The sequence below is a fragment of the Uranotaenia lowii genome, chromosome 1 (genome assembly GCF_029784155.1).
Source record: "Uranotaenia lowii strain MFRU-FL chromosome 1, ASM2978415v1, whole genome shotgun sequence".
Lineage (NCBI taxonomy): Eukaryota > Metazoa > Arthropoda > Insecta > Diptera > Culicidae > Uranotaenia > Uranotaenia lowii.
The window spans coordinates 199,509,450-199,527,039 of NC_073691.1; the positions used below are offsets into that span (position 1 = coordinate 199,509,450).

The 17,590-nt window shown below is 37.1% G+C and overlaps 2 protein-coding genes across 13 annotated transcripts in view; both read right to left on the reverse strand.

The window, feature by feature from the left end:
• The window catches only part of LOC129743343 (collagen alpha chain CG42342-like), a 176,613-nt gene extending 162,796 nt beyond the window's left edge, over window positions 1-13,817 (reverse strand). The window contains exons 1-2 of one of the 12 annotated variants that reach the window (XM_055735347.1): window positions 13,757-13,817; window positions 11,596-12,602 (exon numbers count right to left, since the gene is read on the reverse strand). In XM_055735347.1, the coding sequence (XP_055591322.1) occupies window positions 11,596-12,217 (622 nt within the window). In that variant the 5' untranslated portion in view covers window positions 12,218-12,602; window positions 13,757-13,817. Of the gene's footprint in view, window positions 1-11,595; window positions 12,625-12,951; window positions 13,293-13,318; window positions 13,538-13,639 lie in introns of those variants that run through there. The other 11 variants (XM_055735327.1, XM_055735393.1, XM_055735352.1 and 8 more) reach the window with 11 other exon arrangements.
• Window positions 1-17,590, reverse strand: part of LOC129743304 (uncharacterized) — a 535,624-nt gene that overhangs the window by 430,469 nt on the left and 87,565 nt on the right. The gene's annotated exons all lie outside the window — the stretch shown is intronic.

Consider the following 17,590-nt stretch of genomic DNA (forward strand, 5'->3'; position numbering starts at 1 on the left):
CTTACTCCGTCCGACTGTAGCCGAGATTCGCTCGGGCTGAGTTAATTTCAAACGAACGTATTTTCCTTTTGCTTGAAGCTAATGCGGTTGGTGATCACCCCAATCACCCTCCCCTCCCCTTTTCGCCTAACCTGCACCGGCACCACACATCGCGTTACGCCTCGGTCGTATGTTGTTGCTCGGTGTGGATATATGGCTCGTTCGATCTATTCGAACCGAGCAGCAGCGCATACGATCGGGCATGGGTACGGTATGGGCACGACAATCACCCGTGACAGTCCTGCCCAAAACTGTCAAGCCCTGCAGCCGACAGTTGGATGAAATTATTTTCGAAACAGGAAGCATGAAGGGATGAGCACCGAACTGTCGGTTGGGTTCGCTACAGCTTAAAGCACAACATTCTCGGCAACGCATGCTTTGAGCCGATTGTCCAGATACAGCCTGCGTTCTCGAACGTGTGCGATGTAGCCGAAGCGTTTCGATTCGTTACCGACGGTACAGCAGCGAACCGAGTGGTAAGGAAAACCGAGACAGTTTGTTTGGCTAGAACAAAGCTGTCATAGCAAAGCTGTACTTTTCGGAAGCCTGATCATTAGGACTTCTTTGTGCTTATACTTTCGTCACTAAGCCAAGAAGTCACAATATTCTGGACCACGTTATTTGTAAAGTAATTGATGTTTCACGCGTCAAAAACAATACTATCTATAATGATGCGAGTGATCATCTCCAATAAATAACTTCGTTCGAATTCCTATCAAACAAGAAAGTAGTTCCACTTCCAAAGACCGGAACTATTTCATCTTTATACTCGATACTTCAGGCTTTGTCGAAAACAATAACTAAGACCATGAAATTGAATATTAACTATTGCCCATGAATGTCTTTTGATCTTCCTTGACCAAACTCAAAAATATTCACTTCCAAGAGTCAAAAATAACCCCAATGATTTGCACCTCAAGGTAATGCTCACCCATGTTTAGAAAAAAGTTGATCTCTGTCGAAGAAAAAGCAAGCGTCGTACTATGAAAATATTCTTAACAATTAACAAACTCGAAATTATGGAAGCAAATTAACCTAATGTTGGGTAGAACAAAAAATGTGTCGAAAATCACCCACCGTGGAGGGAGGGTAGTGTAACCGTGTTGTTACAAATGCCCCACATGTTTTTTTTTTTCTATCAGCTCTTGTTTTAGAGATATCTTTCGAAAAGATAACAATTCACTTAAGAAATTTGTGTACTTTTTGAAAAAAAAAACTGTAGTGAGGTGTAGTGATTCGTCAGAGATAAGGTTCGATCTAAAATAAGAAGTTAAGTGCCATTTCTTTTCGCGTAACTCTTAAAAAAAAAAAGAAATAGAAAGCGGCAGAGTAAGTGAGTATTCAGAAGGCACTTTAACACTTTTCTTAATATATTTACGGTTTGTCATGTAGAAGTTTACCCTTAGTTTTTTAAATATAATAACAAAAAGGTTGATAAATTTTCAATTTGATTTGTAGTAGGTACTATTTTTTTTATAAAATGACAAAGCTATGTGCATTTGAAATATGCTTATGATTGTTTTGGAAAATGAAAGTTTCCAATTTTGCAAAATTTCATGGGTTTATCTGCATAAGTTGCAAGAATGAACCAAACTTGAAATTTTGGGGGAAATCAGAAGACCTCCGGCGCAAATTGTCAAATAATAAAAAAAAACTCATATGCGAGGTTGCGCGTAAGGTCCCTTTTGTAATCTTTCATATTCGATATCGAGTACTTTGAAAGCCCTGAAGACGTTTCGATAGCAATTTTCATGTGAGTCTTTTGTTCTGTCTTCATTTTTTTGTAAATGTGGAAATCTTTGGTTGCTTTTACTCCCAAAATGCTGAAGAGCAGACCGTATAACAGTTTCCTTTTGAAACCTTTATTCAGCCAGTATGCTACTTCTGAAACACGTTGGATCATGTTCGGCTGGATTTTGCAGTATCGTCAATCGTTTTTTCTCATGGCGAAACGTTCAAACATTTCAAGCGTCATATGGGCTTGTAATATAGCTCAGTTGACAAGTCAGTTGCCTCCTGAGCCGATAACCGCGAGTTTGAGCCCAAGAGTAAACATCGAACACAGTTGTACCGGATAAGTTTTTCAATAACTGTCCGCCAACTGCAACGTTGATATAAAGTCGCTGTCGGATTCATCGATTGAATCTTCCGGACAACAGCATTTAGTTTGATGCACTCGCGTCCGTTTACGCCAAAATTCGTTAATCGACAGATTTTTTCATCTCTCTCTTTCCTAACCGTTTCTACAAAAGCCTTATACACGCTCATAAAATAACATTCCATTCGATGTGTATATTGATCAAAGTCATTAACCATTACTTTGAGCTATTTAATTCTCCTACGGTTCATCTGTATCCTACAATCTCCTTTGCCCCTACTCTCCAAAGGTTTATACTTTCATAAGATTAAGACTGATTCTTACAAAAATGAAGAGAATTTTTGAAGATGACAGAATTATGTTTCAAAAAATCTTCCACGTACCATCTCATTATTTTTAAATCTCTTCTCTTAAAGTACATTTTATTAAAAACATTCAAGAAATAGTTATTCATTTCATCTCCGAGGTCTCATGGTCGCCTTGGTTACCTGTGCATGTACAGAAATCAGGCTTGCGTCGTTTTTTTTTACTATCTATTCAAATCACTCCAGTTTTCGGTTTTTGCTTTGGATTTCAACTTTTATTAATCCATTTATTGTTTGCATATTTCTGCAAAACTTTTTTTTTCCAAAAAACACAAACGTCTAAAAATATTTTACTTTCAAATCATTCGGTTTTATTATCTTCTTCTTTCTTCATATATTTTTTTTCTTTCTAAAATTTATTTTCTCTATTCTTTTTTTTTACCTTGGATTTGTTTTGAATTTATTATTATTATTTTTTTTAACTTTTTTTTCAAATACTTCTAGAACATGGATGAGCAACCTGCGGCCTGCGGTTGATTTTTAGAGCTTGTTCTACCTTGTGATACGCGCAATTTTTTTCTAATTATATCAATTGTTGAAAATTTGTAAAATATCAGCCACCGAGACGTACAGTGTTTTTTTGTCAGTATTTTTGTGTTTCTTTCCTTAAGCAATTTGCTTTTCACTATCTTTGGATCTAAATTTCGTTGATTTTCAACTTAAATCTTGAATACCAAAGTTCTGAATCTTTTATTCGCTCCATCCTTGGTTTTTTTTCATCATCGTTTTCATTGGCATCTCTCTTTTTTTCTCAGCATTCATCATTTGTTATATTTTCCATTTATTTTCTTTAAGGATTAGTTAGTTTCCATCCTCTTTTCCATTCTGCTCTTTTTTCTCCTATATTTTTCGTTTATTTTTTCATCGTATAATTATTTGTTCAAAATCACAGCATTTTCTTTCGACGTCCTTTTGATTTTATTTTAATAATTTTCATGTATTACCTTCGCTTGTACTATTCCATAAATTTTCTTTCAATATTCCTCCCCAAGTTGCTTTTGCCGAATACTGCCGAATACACTTTTGTAGATGTCTATTTAACTGCTCTGCTGTGAATCATAATAATAGCTTAAACAAAACTTTTCCTTTTCCTCAAATTCTTGCTTAAAAAAATTCAAAGTTCCAGTAGAATATTTATACCGTTTATACCGAGAATAGATATGTATAGACTGTTATTTTAGTTTTTTTTTTAAAAAAAGAACAGTGCTTTTAGCTCGATTTATTTTTGGGAAATTCGTTATAAGAAAATTTAGAAGCTTTTTATATATCTTTTCAGATTGGTAATTATTAAATTATTTTGACTTTTTGTCGAATTTCGCCCTTTCGTCGAAATTCCACTTCCAAAAAAAAATTAACTTCTTAACCCTAAAGTATTTACCTTTTGCACTGTTAATTCTTGACATTTTGTTCAACTCCTAACCCTTGACTCCTCTCGTTTATTATTTTTGTTTCATTATTGTTTCTTTACTCATTACGTTTTATGAATTTTTTTACTTTCGAACTCTGGCTTTTGCTCCAGAATTACACCTACACCTTGAATCTGAAATCCTTCCGATTATTTTCTTTTTCTGCAATTGAGTCTGGATTTATTTCGTTTCCTTATTTTTAAAGAATTTGATTTTTTTTCTTTTTGAATCATTCATTTCGATTTTTTTTATTTTTCACTTGATTATTAATGTAGACTTGAAACTCCTTACTCTTATATAAAAAATCACGTTAAAATTTATAGATTTCACGTTTTCCATAAGACTTTACTCTAAAGTAATTACATGTAAATTTTATTTTCTATGATTTATTTCATTAAAACTTTCTCTTGGTAACGCTTTTTTTTAATAAATATATATACTCTAGACATTTTACTGTTAATTCTTTAAGTTTTTCCTTACATTTTACTTTTGATTCTCGTCTCTGTTCTTTTTACTCTAAGTCTAGATAATTGAATTTTGCTTCATCACTATTAGTATAACCCCAAAATTTCAATTTCAGATTCATGACACACACACACTTAATGAACTCTTTGAACTTTATTTAAAGACTCTTACAACATTGGCTATTACTATTTTTTTTACCACTATAGGGTATAGCTTCATGTTTTTTTTTCTTTTGATGCTTTATTATTTTTTTAATCTTCACTTTAAATTTCTTGAATTCTCAATGTTCTATGATTCTGCGGTCTTTGATTTAGAACGCTTTCATCTAGCAGAAGAGTTTTTTTTTCTTTTGCTCATTTACTTCAATCTCATTTATGAATACTGATTACGAGATGTAACAATACTTTTCACCTTTTCTTGTTAAGACAAAAAATTCATATTCCTTATTATTCGCCACATCAACCTATAATTAATTTTTTTTCTTCTAAATGTTCTGAAACGATACATTATTTTATGGATTACAAATCAATTATGATTGTTTCATTAATGCATGTTTTTTTCAAATTCATTTTTTGTTTAACGCACACAGTATATTTCTTTTTCAAAAGTTCTTTTATGAAACCTAAGAAGCCATTTTTTTTTAATTAATGGCCATTTTTGATACTTTTATTTTTTTCAGCTTATTATCAATACTTTTTTTCTCATAAAAATTTAAGAAGCCATTTTTTCAAGTTATTAACATTTTTTCAATACTTCTATTTATCATCTGACTACTATTATTTTTCTTTTATAAGAACTTCGCCTTCTCATCGAAATTTCTTTATATTTACTTTATTGATTCAACTTCGCCTTCTCATCGAAGTCAAATGCTATGTACTATAAACTCCGCCTTCCCATCGAAGTTCATTCAATTTCATTTCAATTATTCTTTTTTATGAATTTTTTTTTTCTGGGGAACTTCGCCTTCCCATCGAAGCCCCAATTATTTATTAGCAAAATCACATCAATTATTTTTTCTTTTTCTTATGCAATCATTCATTAAGGATCTTGGCCTTCCCATCGAAGTCCTGACTTTAAAAATGGCATCTTAGATTTCACTTTTTTTGAATATCATCTACACACATGGGGATAAACTTCTTATCCAGAAAAAAATACACTATTTGACACTTAGCATCTTTCTTTCCACGAAAGATACTTAACTTATCCAGGGAGCCACTACTGCGCCATGTCGGATTCATCGATTGAATCTTCCGGACAACAGCATTTAGTTTGATGCACTCGCGTTCGTTCACGCCAAAATTCGTTAATCGACTGACTTTTTCATCTCTCTCTTTCCTAACCGTTTCTACAAAAGCCTTATACACGCTCATAAAATAACATTCCAGTCGATGTGTATATTGATCAAAGTCATTAACCATTACTTTGAGCTATTTAATTCTCCTACGGTTCATCTGTATCCTATAGTCGCGAATGCCATAAAGATGGTTTAACTACTTTAAATGAAACAAAAAAAAAATTAGCATCATCTAACAATAATTTTCAATACTTGCAATGCGGACTTTTCTTCGACTGGACACCAATTCGCTTGTTTACCTATTGGAAAAGTTTTCCCCGGTCATAGTTTGGTTTCGTTTAGCAACCGAATTTTGTAAACTTTCATTATTTTTTTTAAAGCAAAACCTATGGCCCAAAAGGATATTCCTTCTGGCTCCGGTACCGGCAATCTGGTCCCAAGCAAAACCGTTAATTCCGAAATGTAAACCATTTGCGAAACATTTGTTGGTCTACATTTTCGTTTGTTGTTGTTTTTTTTTTTATCATTTGTTGGCCGTTTGTCGGAATTATCTATCCGGTTTATCGGGACAGAGAACGAAAATACGGAGGGAAAAAACTCCAGTTCGTTAGCCAGCCAAATCAGGAGAGAGAAAAAAACTGAAAGAACGCGGGAAAGCGGGAAAATGTTTAGCTCCAAAGGATGTGAAAAACACATCCTCGATAACCGCCATGTGTGGGTATGAACGCTTGGCCCAGCGAAAATTCAACCTGATCATAGACGGACGGAGAAAAATCGAATCTTTTCCCCCTGGCCGAGGCAAACTGGTGCCGCAACCTTCCGGGGGGGGGGGGGGGGGGGGGGACCGGGGGAAAGGATTGAAAACCGTATGATTGTGGGGTTAGAAGAGAACAAATATTTCTTCGAAAGCTGCGGCAAACGCGAGCATCGCTTGCCATTAGATAGGGTTTTATTTCCTACTCATAGATTTGTTTCAAAATTGTATTACACCATGTTCAAAACACCACTAGTGAGGAAGGGAAAAATTGTCTAGCTTTTTATCCGATGGTAACCCTATCACATGTAACCCTTCCTTTGCCGTCCCCCACATGTGCAGTAAACTTTTGAAAGGCGGAAGTACCTCGTAAGTTCGATTCCATCCGTTCGTATGTACGTTTACAATCCCGGGGGCACGATAAGGGATTATCAGCCGGATTACAGCTACCGATGTTTTCCTGCTTGCTCCAGTGAAGAGAAATTGAAACCGATGTTTTCTACCCGAACTATTTTTATTCCGGGATATTTTTGTCCCTGCTCCGTACCAAATTTTCAACCCGTCTTTTGATGAATGTTAGAACTGAATGAAGTGAAAAAAAACTAACCGCGATTGAATGAAAATAAGAAGGAAAAAAAAGAGACAGACGCGTGTGGGACGGATGTTTGGATTAGCCGTTCAAATCACCCATCTCTCGGATTTTGATCGTGATGATGACACCGAATGGGATGGTACATCTATGATCAAATCGAATGAAAATTTTTGAACCAGATTTCAAATTCGTGTGGCAGATAGCAACTGGACGCTCGGTATTTATTGAACTACAAACAATGGCGTTTGGATGAATTTCTTTTAACCAATTAGAAATTTGCCACTTTGAAAAACGAAAAGAGCAATTTTAACAAAACTTATAAATTAGGTAGATATTTTTGATATTTTGACAAATTTTTGAAATTTTTGACAATTTTGACAATTTTGACAATTTTGACAATTCTGACAATTTTGACAATTCTGACAATTTTGAAAATTTTGATAATTTTGACAGTTTTGACAATTTTGACAATTTTGACAATTTTGACAATTTTGACAATTTTGACAATTTTGACAATTTTGACAATTTTGACAATTTTGACAATTTTGACAATTTTGACAATTTTGACAATTTTGACAATTTTGACAATTTTGACAATTTTGACAATTTTGACAATTTTGACAATTTTGACAATTTTGACAATTTTGACAATTTTGACAATTTTGACAATTTTGACAATTTTGACAATTTTGACAATTTTGACAATTTTGACAATTTTGACAATTTTGACAATTTTGACAATTTTGACAATTTTGACAATTTTGACAATTTTGACAATTTTGACAATTTTGACAATTTTGACAATTTTGACAATTTTGACAATTTTGACAATTTTGACAATTTTGACAATTTTGACAATTTTGACAATTTTGACAATTTTGACAATTTTGACAATTTTTACAATTTTTACAATTTTGACAATTTTGACAATTTTGACAATTTTGACAATTTTGACAATTTTGACAATTTTGACAATTTTGACAATTTTGACAATTTTGACAATTTTGACAATTTTGACAATTTTGACAATTTTGACAATTTTGACAATTTTAACAATTTTGACAATTTTGACAATTTTGACAATTTTGACAATTTTAACAATTTTGACAATTTTAACAATTTTGACAATTTTGACAATTTTGACAATTTTGACAATTTTGACAATTTTGACAATTTTGACAATTTTGACAATTTTGACAATTTTGACAATTTTGACAATTTTGACAATTTTGACAATTTTGACAATTTTGACAATTTTGACAATTTTGACAATTTTGACAATTTTGACAATTTTGACAATTTTGACAATTTTGACAATTTTGACAATTTTGACAATTTTGACAATTTTGACAATTTTGACAATTTTGACAATTTTGACAATTTTGACAATTTTGACAATTTTGACAATTTTGACAATTTTGACAATTTTGACAATTTTGACAATTTTGACAATTTTGATAATTTTGACAATTTTGACAATTTTGACAATTTTGACAATTTTGACAATTTTGACAATTTTGACAATTTTGACAATTTTGACAATTTTGACAATTTTGACAATTTTGACAATTTTGACAATTTTGACAATTTTGACAATTTTGACAATTTTGACAATTTTGACAATTTTGACAATTTTGTCAATTTTGACAATTTTGTCAATTTTGACAATTTTGACAATTTTAACAATCTTGACAATTTTGACAATTTTTACAATTTTGACAATTTTGACAATTTTGACAATTTTGACAATTTTGACAATTTTGACAATTTTGACAATTTTGACAATTTTGACAATTTTGACAATTTTGACAATTTTGACAATTTTGACAATTTTGACAATTTTGACAATTTTGACAATTTTGACAATTTTGACAATTTTGACAATTTTGACAATTTTGACAATTTTGACAATTTTGACAATTTTGACAATTTTGACAATTTTGACAATTTTGACAATTTTGACAATTTTGACAATTTTGACAATTTTGACAATTTTGACAATTTTGACAATTTTGACAATTTTGACAATTTTGACAATTTTGACAATTTTGACAATTTTGACAATTTTGACAATTTTGACAATTTTGACAATTTTGACAATTTTGACAATTTTGACAATTTTGACAATTTTGACAATTTTGACAATTTTGACAATTTTGACAATTTTGACAATTTTGACAATTTTGACAATTTTGACAATTTTGACAATTTTGACAATTTTGACAATTTTGACAATTTTGACAATTTTGACAATTTTGACAATTTTGACAATTTTGACAATTTTGACAATTTTGACAATTTTGTCAATTGACAATTTTGACAATTTTGACAATTTTGACAATTTTGACATTTTTGACATTTTTGACAATTTTGACAATTTTGACAATTTTGACAATTTTGACAATTTTGACAATTTTCACAATTTTGACAATTTTGACAATTTTGACAATTTTGACAATTTTGACAATTTTGACAATTTTGACAATTTTGACAATTTTGACAATTTTGACAATTTTGACAATTTTGACAATTTTGACAATTTTGACAATTTTGACAATTTTGACAATTTTCACAATTTTCACAATTTTGACAATTTTGACAATTTTGACAATTTTGACAATTTTGACAATTTTGACAATTTTGACAATTTTGACAATTTTGACAATTTTGACAATTTTGACAATTTTGACAATTTTGACAATTTTGACAATTTTGACAATTTTGACATTTTTGATATTTTTTACATTTTTGACATTTTTTACATTTTTGACATTTGTGAAATTTTTGACATTTTTAGCATTTTTGACATTTTTACAATTTTTGAATATTTTTGACAATTTTGACATTTTTGACGACATTTTTGACAGTGTTGACATTTTTGACATTTTTGACATTTTGACAATCATTTGATACGGTTCTCATCCATTTGTCCTATACGGGCTAACTCTTGGAAAATTTACTTATTTTTTTTTTAAATCAAAAATTTATCACTACATTACTATAAAAATAGCACTATAACTATACATATACAAAGGAAAAAAGAAGTTATTTCACATTCAACAACCCGTTTGCTTCTTAATGCGTTTTGGTTTTATCAGGAGAGATGTTTGTTTGCGAACCTTGGAAAAAGTAGATATTTTTAGATTTTAAAATTACAGAAAAAAATCAAATACAAACCAAATTTTGCCTTTTTTTTACACTCAATTAATAGGCTTTCAAACGTAGAAAACAGTTTTCAAAAATTCAACTATAGACTGAGTTATTGATGATAATTGGTGAAAGTTACTTCGGTGATCAAAGTTACCCCGTTTTACGGTATCTCATTACATCGTATGGAATCTTAAATATTCACAGAAAACTGTTGCAAAATTTATCAAAACAACTTTAAAATTTGTATTTCACATATAGAATGTGTTGTCCAGGCTACAAATATTCTAAATAGAAAGAATTTGCGACTAGTTTATGTTAGTTTTTGTATTTTTCCGTAATAAAACTCTTTGTTTACATTTTGTTTCATACAACGTAATGAAAGCTCACGCGAGAAATGATGGAAACCTTTTCGCCCTCATGTTTTTAAGTAGGCAGCAGCACTGCAGTGCGTCTATTTTCAGTTATTCAAAAAGATCACAGCAATCAGGACATTTTTAATTGTCAATCACAGTTTGACCAGTAAGGTCCAACGATTCAACCAATGAAAATATCGTGCTTGACAATCTCATTGCTTATTAAGAAACGAAAAAAGAATTACACTGTTTAATGCCACCATAATATCACATTTCTAAATCATCTTTGTGTTAGTTTTTCCAAATCATCCTTTTGTTATTAAAAACTTGTACTTGCTTGATTTCAAATTCTTGCCTGTTTCTAGCGACGACACTGTGATGAATCGCCAGTCAGTGTAAACTTCAATTCCAATCCCATTTCATTCCCAAAGGCTTATTTCTAGAACCAAAATTAAACACTTCTCTCTGCGATTTCCAATGAAGACAATCAATGATAGCCGGTCCCGATCGTAAAACCATAAAATTCTTGAATGAATCACTTTAGTTTCACTAGTAAAATCTGAATTCACAAGCGAAAAGAAAACGCGTGCGCTTGACACTAGTCCACGCCTACTCCTCTAAAAACAGGATAAAAATCATGAACTGCACGGAATCCTTCTACCATATCCAATGCTCACAGTGAACTTGAAGTATCGGTCAAATCAACCATGCGGAATATGGTTGAAATATTCGAAATTATATTACAATTTTGTGGGTGGTAGAAGACTGATTCTATTTTTGATTATTTCTGGATCCTGGGGTTGGCATGGAGAAATTAAATTTTGTTTTGAGGTCAATTTAGTTTCTCTTTAATCGATAGAAGCCGATCATTTTAATTTGCGTAAGTAAAAAACTTTTTAAAAGAAATTTCCTGCAAAACAACTTCGTATCACAAGCTATTAGCTGTTCAATGACGGTATGTTTTTGGTATAGATAAAAATCAATTTTATCTTCAACACTGTTTAAGACAAACGAGATCATATTCCTTCAATTATGAGTCTTTTCACGTTCAAAGTTTATAGAATAAGAACTTTTCTCACCTGGTGGGCAGTTGCATTCGCCATCGGCCGGAGCCTGCCGGGTCGTACGGGAAAGTTTCAGCGCCGAAACATCCCGACGTATTCGAGGCAGCTCGGCGATCTGGGCCGAAATCTTCCGAACTACATCCGAAATGCTCTGCTCCGAGTGATCCACGACTTCGTTGGTTGGTTCTTCTGGTTCCCCGTCACCAACATTGGCACCGAAAAGAACCACCCGACGGACCTTTCCGTATTGCTTGACGTCGTTGAGCTGACTCTCCAGCAGGCTGAGTCGCTCCTCAATGTTAACTAAACTAACTAGTCGACCCTCGAGCTGGGTCTGGCGAATGTTACCATAGATGGTGGCCCCGAGCGAGGTGATGCACAGCAAATAGAACAGATAGCTGATGAAGGAGCTGGCAGAAGTGCTGCCGGAAGCTGCTAATTCAGAGTCGGGTTTTCCAACTTCCAGCCGACTTCCGCTGCCTTTTCGCTTTCCGTTCTGATGCGGCTGGCTTTTTCGCGAAGGACTTCTACGATTGCTGGGCTTAGCCGTCGGACTACTGGCCTTGGCCGGCGTATCCTGCAGCAGGTCCACGGTTGGCCGCGGCTTTGCCGCAATGTCAGAAAAGTTTTCCATCATTTCGCATCTGGGAAACGAATCTATGCGTTTGTAATCTCCTTCAACGATTCAACAATTTTTTCTTCGGATAATAGCTCCAATACTGCTTAGGTGGATATTTCTGCTATAAGCTTCACTTTTAAAACACGTGACACATCACTTTTTGCCTTTGAACCAAAACGATCGGCCTTTCCATCATTTGACCTCATCTGCCGGTTACGGAAAATTGACTGTGGCCTTTCCGATTCACTGACACTTTTCTTCCTTTCCTAGCTTCTAGGGAAAAGAAATCACACTTTCAACTCGGATATTATCAACTTTAGCTTTCCACTTGAGCTCCTTGCTCGATACGGCACTTCAAACCCCCATCACCCGGAAGGTTCCGGCGTAATTCTCCGAGGAATCCCTGTCGAAATTAAAGAGGAAAACTTTTTTTTTTTATTTCATTTTGCTTTCTCCTCTTCGGGAATAATTCTTCTCCAACACTCTTCACGCACTTCGCGTTGACAACTGGAAATGGGAAGTGGAAAAAAAAGTTTTTCCACTCCCCACTTGGCAGCGCCCCCCTAAAAACCAATAAATTTTCCCGAGCGACACTCGCGGCATTTGCGTCGTCCGACCTCTTCCCGTTTTCTTCGGTTTCGCGAAACCCAAACGGAGGTAAAAATTAAATCAAACCGATTTATCAAGTCCCCAAACTCTCACGCCTCGTTGTTTGAACCAAAAAAAAACGACTACGGAGCAACTAAACGCACCCTAGCGCCAACTTGATTTCTTTGATCATCGGGACAAACTCGGTCGGAGCGAAGAAGCCTACGCACAACTGAACTGACTCCACGTGGCTTCGCATTCTTCTTCACGTTTTCACTTCACTCCAAACTCGTTAATTAATCCTCGGTGTTCGGGAACGAAATTTCGCCAACTCAATTAATCAGGGTAATTTTCCTCTTCAAACCGAGTGCGGTAACGAGCCGAATCCGCTAGGTTTGTTCCTTCCCACTCCCGAAACCTGGCCTAGTGTGCCAAAAGTTATCATCTACGAGGACGACGGTGGAAAATCCCCCCACACTACAGAGCCCAACAGTTGAAAAAACAACCAAGAATCAGGAAAGTTCTATCAACCCCAAAAACCAATCGCGGTCCTTCGAACCGGTTCGTGTTCTCGCTCGATCCGATCCGTTCCGTTCCGCTCGCTGTCACCGACTGAATCCGAAGTTCGATCCGTCAGAATCTTTGCTCAGCAGCACAGCAGAACCCCCGTCGGCCGCTACTGGATGGCAGACAGACAAACCGAAACGATCCACACAGCATCCTGCCCCAGTCCCGAAACAGAACAAACACTCTCCGCAAACGTCGCCGTTTCTGGGTGAGTACGGCGGGGGGAAACCGGCAAACCGGGACGGGGAGCCATCACCCTTCCTCCCCCACGCTTTGAGAACCAACCTAAAACCCTTCGGAGTAACTAGTGCCGCGCCGCCGGTGTTGCACGGTCAATTTGACAACAATCAAACGAATCCTTTCCGCCACCATCGGGGTACGTTCCGACAAAATCGAACTTACTCGTCAAGACGCGACCGACACCAATAAACCAAGTTCGCGTCCCGTCGATCCGAGAGCCTGTGGTAAACTGACTCCGGCAGTGTCAGCAAAGCAGGATCCAATTTTGTCACGTCGCGTCGCGTCGCGTGACTCGTTACTCGCGAACTCGGAGAACCACACTTCTAGTGAGTGACTGCAATTTGAGAAGAGCGGAAAGCATTCGAAGACGACAAAAGTTGTTTCTCTGTTATGATCCGGTTGTTGACCACCACCCACCCCCGCACACGCTAGAGCCACAGCATTCGATCCGGCACTAGAGATGATGTGGGTGGGGAGTTGAGCTAGGAATTTTCCGCACCCGGACGCGTGCCGCTTTGCGAGTGCGAATGCGGGAGAAAGAGTCGACAGAAGAGAAGAGCATTGATTAGCTGCGGGAGAGTGGAACTCAGCGCGTATTTTGGAAAAACCTCTCGCATCTCGAATGAACACTTTCCTTGTATAACAGTTTTGGTGTTGGCGGTAGAACAGTTTGTTTTGAAGCACTCTTTAGTTTGATTAGCGAAGCAGTTTTTTCGTCAGTATTTTTTTCGACAACTTAGCTTTCTTTATAAGTTACAAGACCTCTTCTTAGAAACAAAAAGTTTGATAGCGAGTCTGTATGTGTATCGATTCATTTCTAAAAATGATTCATGAAAGCAGCCCACAGGATTCAGTGATATCATAAAGTTATAACAATCCATTATCCATTCAATCAGAGGAGCCATAACAGGGCAACGTGTTGCTCTAGCGATTGCTTGTGTAGTCAGCGATCGAATTCAAGCGAATTTGACATTATTCCCCCTTTGAACGCAGTCTCAATCATCGAAGCTTTTGATTCGCTTCCACTTCCTCAACATCAATCTCTTATTTGTTTATTTGTGTAAAAACATCAACGGATCACATGTTGATCCTAATGGTAACTTAATGAAGTAATAAATTTAAACTACTTAAATCTACAAAGTTTTCGAAAACTGCTGATGCAAACTCGAGAGTTGAGTGAATTATGCTGCAATACAGGCTTCTAGAAGCTGTATCAACGATGTAATTCGTATGAGTCTTAAACTCCAACCGATGGTATAGAATAACGCCCAGATCGTTGATGTGTTCCATCCGAGAAATGGCATCGTTCCCGAGAGTGTACTCTGCATGAAGAGGGTTCTGCTTGTGAGTAAAAGTTGTGGAAAAGTTGGAAGTCACCGGCATAGGCAAGTTTTGGGCCGTCCAGGAGAGTGGGTACATCGTTATAATAGATGACAAAAATTACCGGTCTCAAGTGACTTCTCTGGGGCACACCAGAGCAAGCGTAGAATTGTCTTGAAAAGTAATTTCCAGTTTGAAATGATAACTTTCGTCCCGTTAAGTAGCTTCGAAACCAGTCCAGTAGGGATCCACAGAATCCTAGGCGTTCGAGTTCGAGTTGGAAAAGATTTTTGGACGAGGAAATCGGATCCAAAACAACCAATTCGAACAGTTTTGCTATCAAACACAGAGCTGATGTTCCACGGAAGTTGTTGACATCTCCCTTTTTTCTTTTTTTTCGTGAACAGGGAACATGTAAGCTGTTTTCCAAAGCGAATCAACGATGGGAGTCAGCAAATGTTGCGTGAAACGATATCTGGTATCCCGTTTGAATCCGTAGTTGATGAATTTATGAGATTTGCTGTCGCCTTTAAAATGAGTGCGTCGTCGAAGGGAATACCGTTTAAGGAAGAATCTAGAGGTGAGATATATCCTATCCAGTTGCTCTGAGAAAATGGACCCAGTTGTGAAAACTCCAGAAAATTTCGCAACAAAAAGATTGCATATTTTGGGATCGGTGTTCGCTGTGTAGCCGTTCAAGAACATTTGGGATGGTGTAAAACTGGCTGTTAGCCAATCGGTAGATTTGCGGTGAACCACTAATAATCCCTAGGGTCGGCAAGTTTACACAAAATAAGTTGCAAGGAAATTCGGGAGGGCTGAAGAAAACTCCTCGAATAAACTGGTGAACTGTTTCACCAAGGAAAACCCCTTAACCTCCAAAACAACACTGCAACATTTATTTAAAACTACAACAAGATCACCGCGGCCTCCTTTGACTGACAAGCAACGCTTATAATGGAAGCCCGAATTCTTTCCGTTGGTTTTTGACGTACTTCCAGACAGATCTCGGGTTTGACTTAAAAATACGCTGTAGCCCGTGGAGATAGTTCTGGTAACAACGCCTACTGTTTTTTCGTATGCTGTGTTCAGTTAAAGGAATTCTTCTTTTGTGCAGAAGGACTTGTCCTTGTTGTAGTTCCGAAGAGCACAGGTTTTAACCGTCTCCAGTTATCGCAGTTGGTTAGGGACCCTGGGAGCTCGTGGGTTGGAAATCGTTCGAGTACGTTCTCCCATTCGATAGAATCCAGGGCGAGGGAGATAGCTTCTTTGTAGACGTTTTTGAAGTTCTGGTAGAACGGAGCAGTTTCCTCCATGGAAGCGTTTATTCTAGCGACATCGAGACATCGAGTCTAGCATACGGCCGTTTTCGAAGCTGTTGAACTGACGAAGAGTCACAGTGCTCAAAGAGACCAGGAAGATGTTGTAAGGAGCCGAGAAAAAGGAGCGCATAGGATCTGGGAACAAAAAGCCGCCATGGGAAGGGCACCAGTGCAAGAAAAACTCAGCTACAAACGGATCACTAGATCGATCAGGAAGCACGTACACCGAGATCAATGCGGGCCCAAAGAAGTTCCAAATCGTCCTAGGAACTGTCTCCAATGAGCTGAGCCGACAGTCTCGATCTGACAGCATGTTAAACCCTACCTTCAGTTGACATGGCCGATAATTTAAATGGATAAGGTACGGTCTTTTTGGCTAGTGAACGGTAGACAATGTGCAACTCGAGACCCCATACACCCAACCTTCGGGTAGTGGTCATATCACCTCTTGTCTGCAACTCCGATTCTCTACCTCCCCGTGATGCTAGCTGGGGTGCGAGCAACCTTAGCGGAGATCGGGTACCCAACCCCGGTGGATGCTTTGGTCGCATGCAGACTGAGTCAGGGGGTTTCGTACGCGTCTGTTCTCCATGTCAAGGGCGGCGTGCGGAGTGCAACAACGTCCTGGTGGTGTTCGGGACCCAAAACAGCAACATCACGACGGTCCTCCTGCGAGATAGTGGGGTTAGCTGAGGGCCTTGCTGGAAGGGCTCCACGGTACGAACGTACCCAGATGGTCGTGCCATCTACCAGAGCTGCGGCAACAAACACGAGCTTGGAACAGCTTTTATAGTGATGGGAAAGATGCAAAAGCGCGTGATCGGGTGGTGGCCGATCAACTCATGAATGTGCCGGTTGAGAATCAAGGGCCGGTTCTTCAACATCAGCATCATCAACGTGCACAGCCCTCACCTCGAAAGTGCCGGTGACGACAAAGACGAATTTTACGCGCAGCTGGAGCGTGAATACGACCGTTGCCCAAAACATGATATCAAGATCGTCATCGGGGATTTTAACGCTCAGGTCGGCCAGGAGGATGAATTTAAACCGACAATTGGAAGGTTCAGTGAGCACCAGCTGACCAACGAAAACGGCCTCGGACTGACAGATTTCATCGCCTCCAAACCAATGGCCGTACGTAGTACCTTTTTCCAGCACCGCCTCCCACACAAGTACACCTGGAGATCACTGTACCAAACGCAATCACAGATCGACCACGCTTTGATCGACAGCCGGCACTTCTCGGACATCATCGACGTCAGATCCTGCCGAGGCGCCAACATTGAGTCTGACCATTATTTGGTGATGGTGAAGATGCGCCCAAAACTCTCCGTAGTGAACAACCCACGAAACC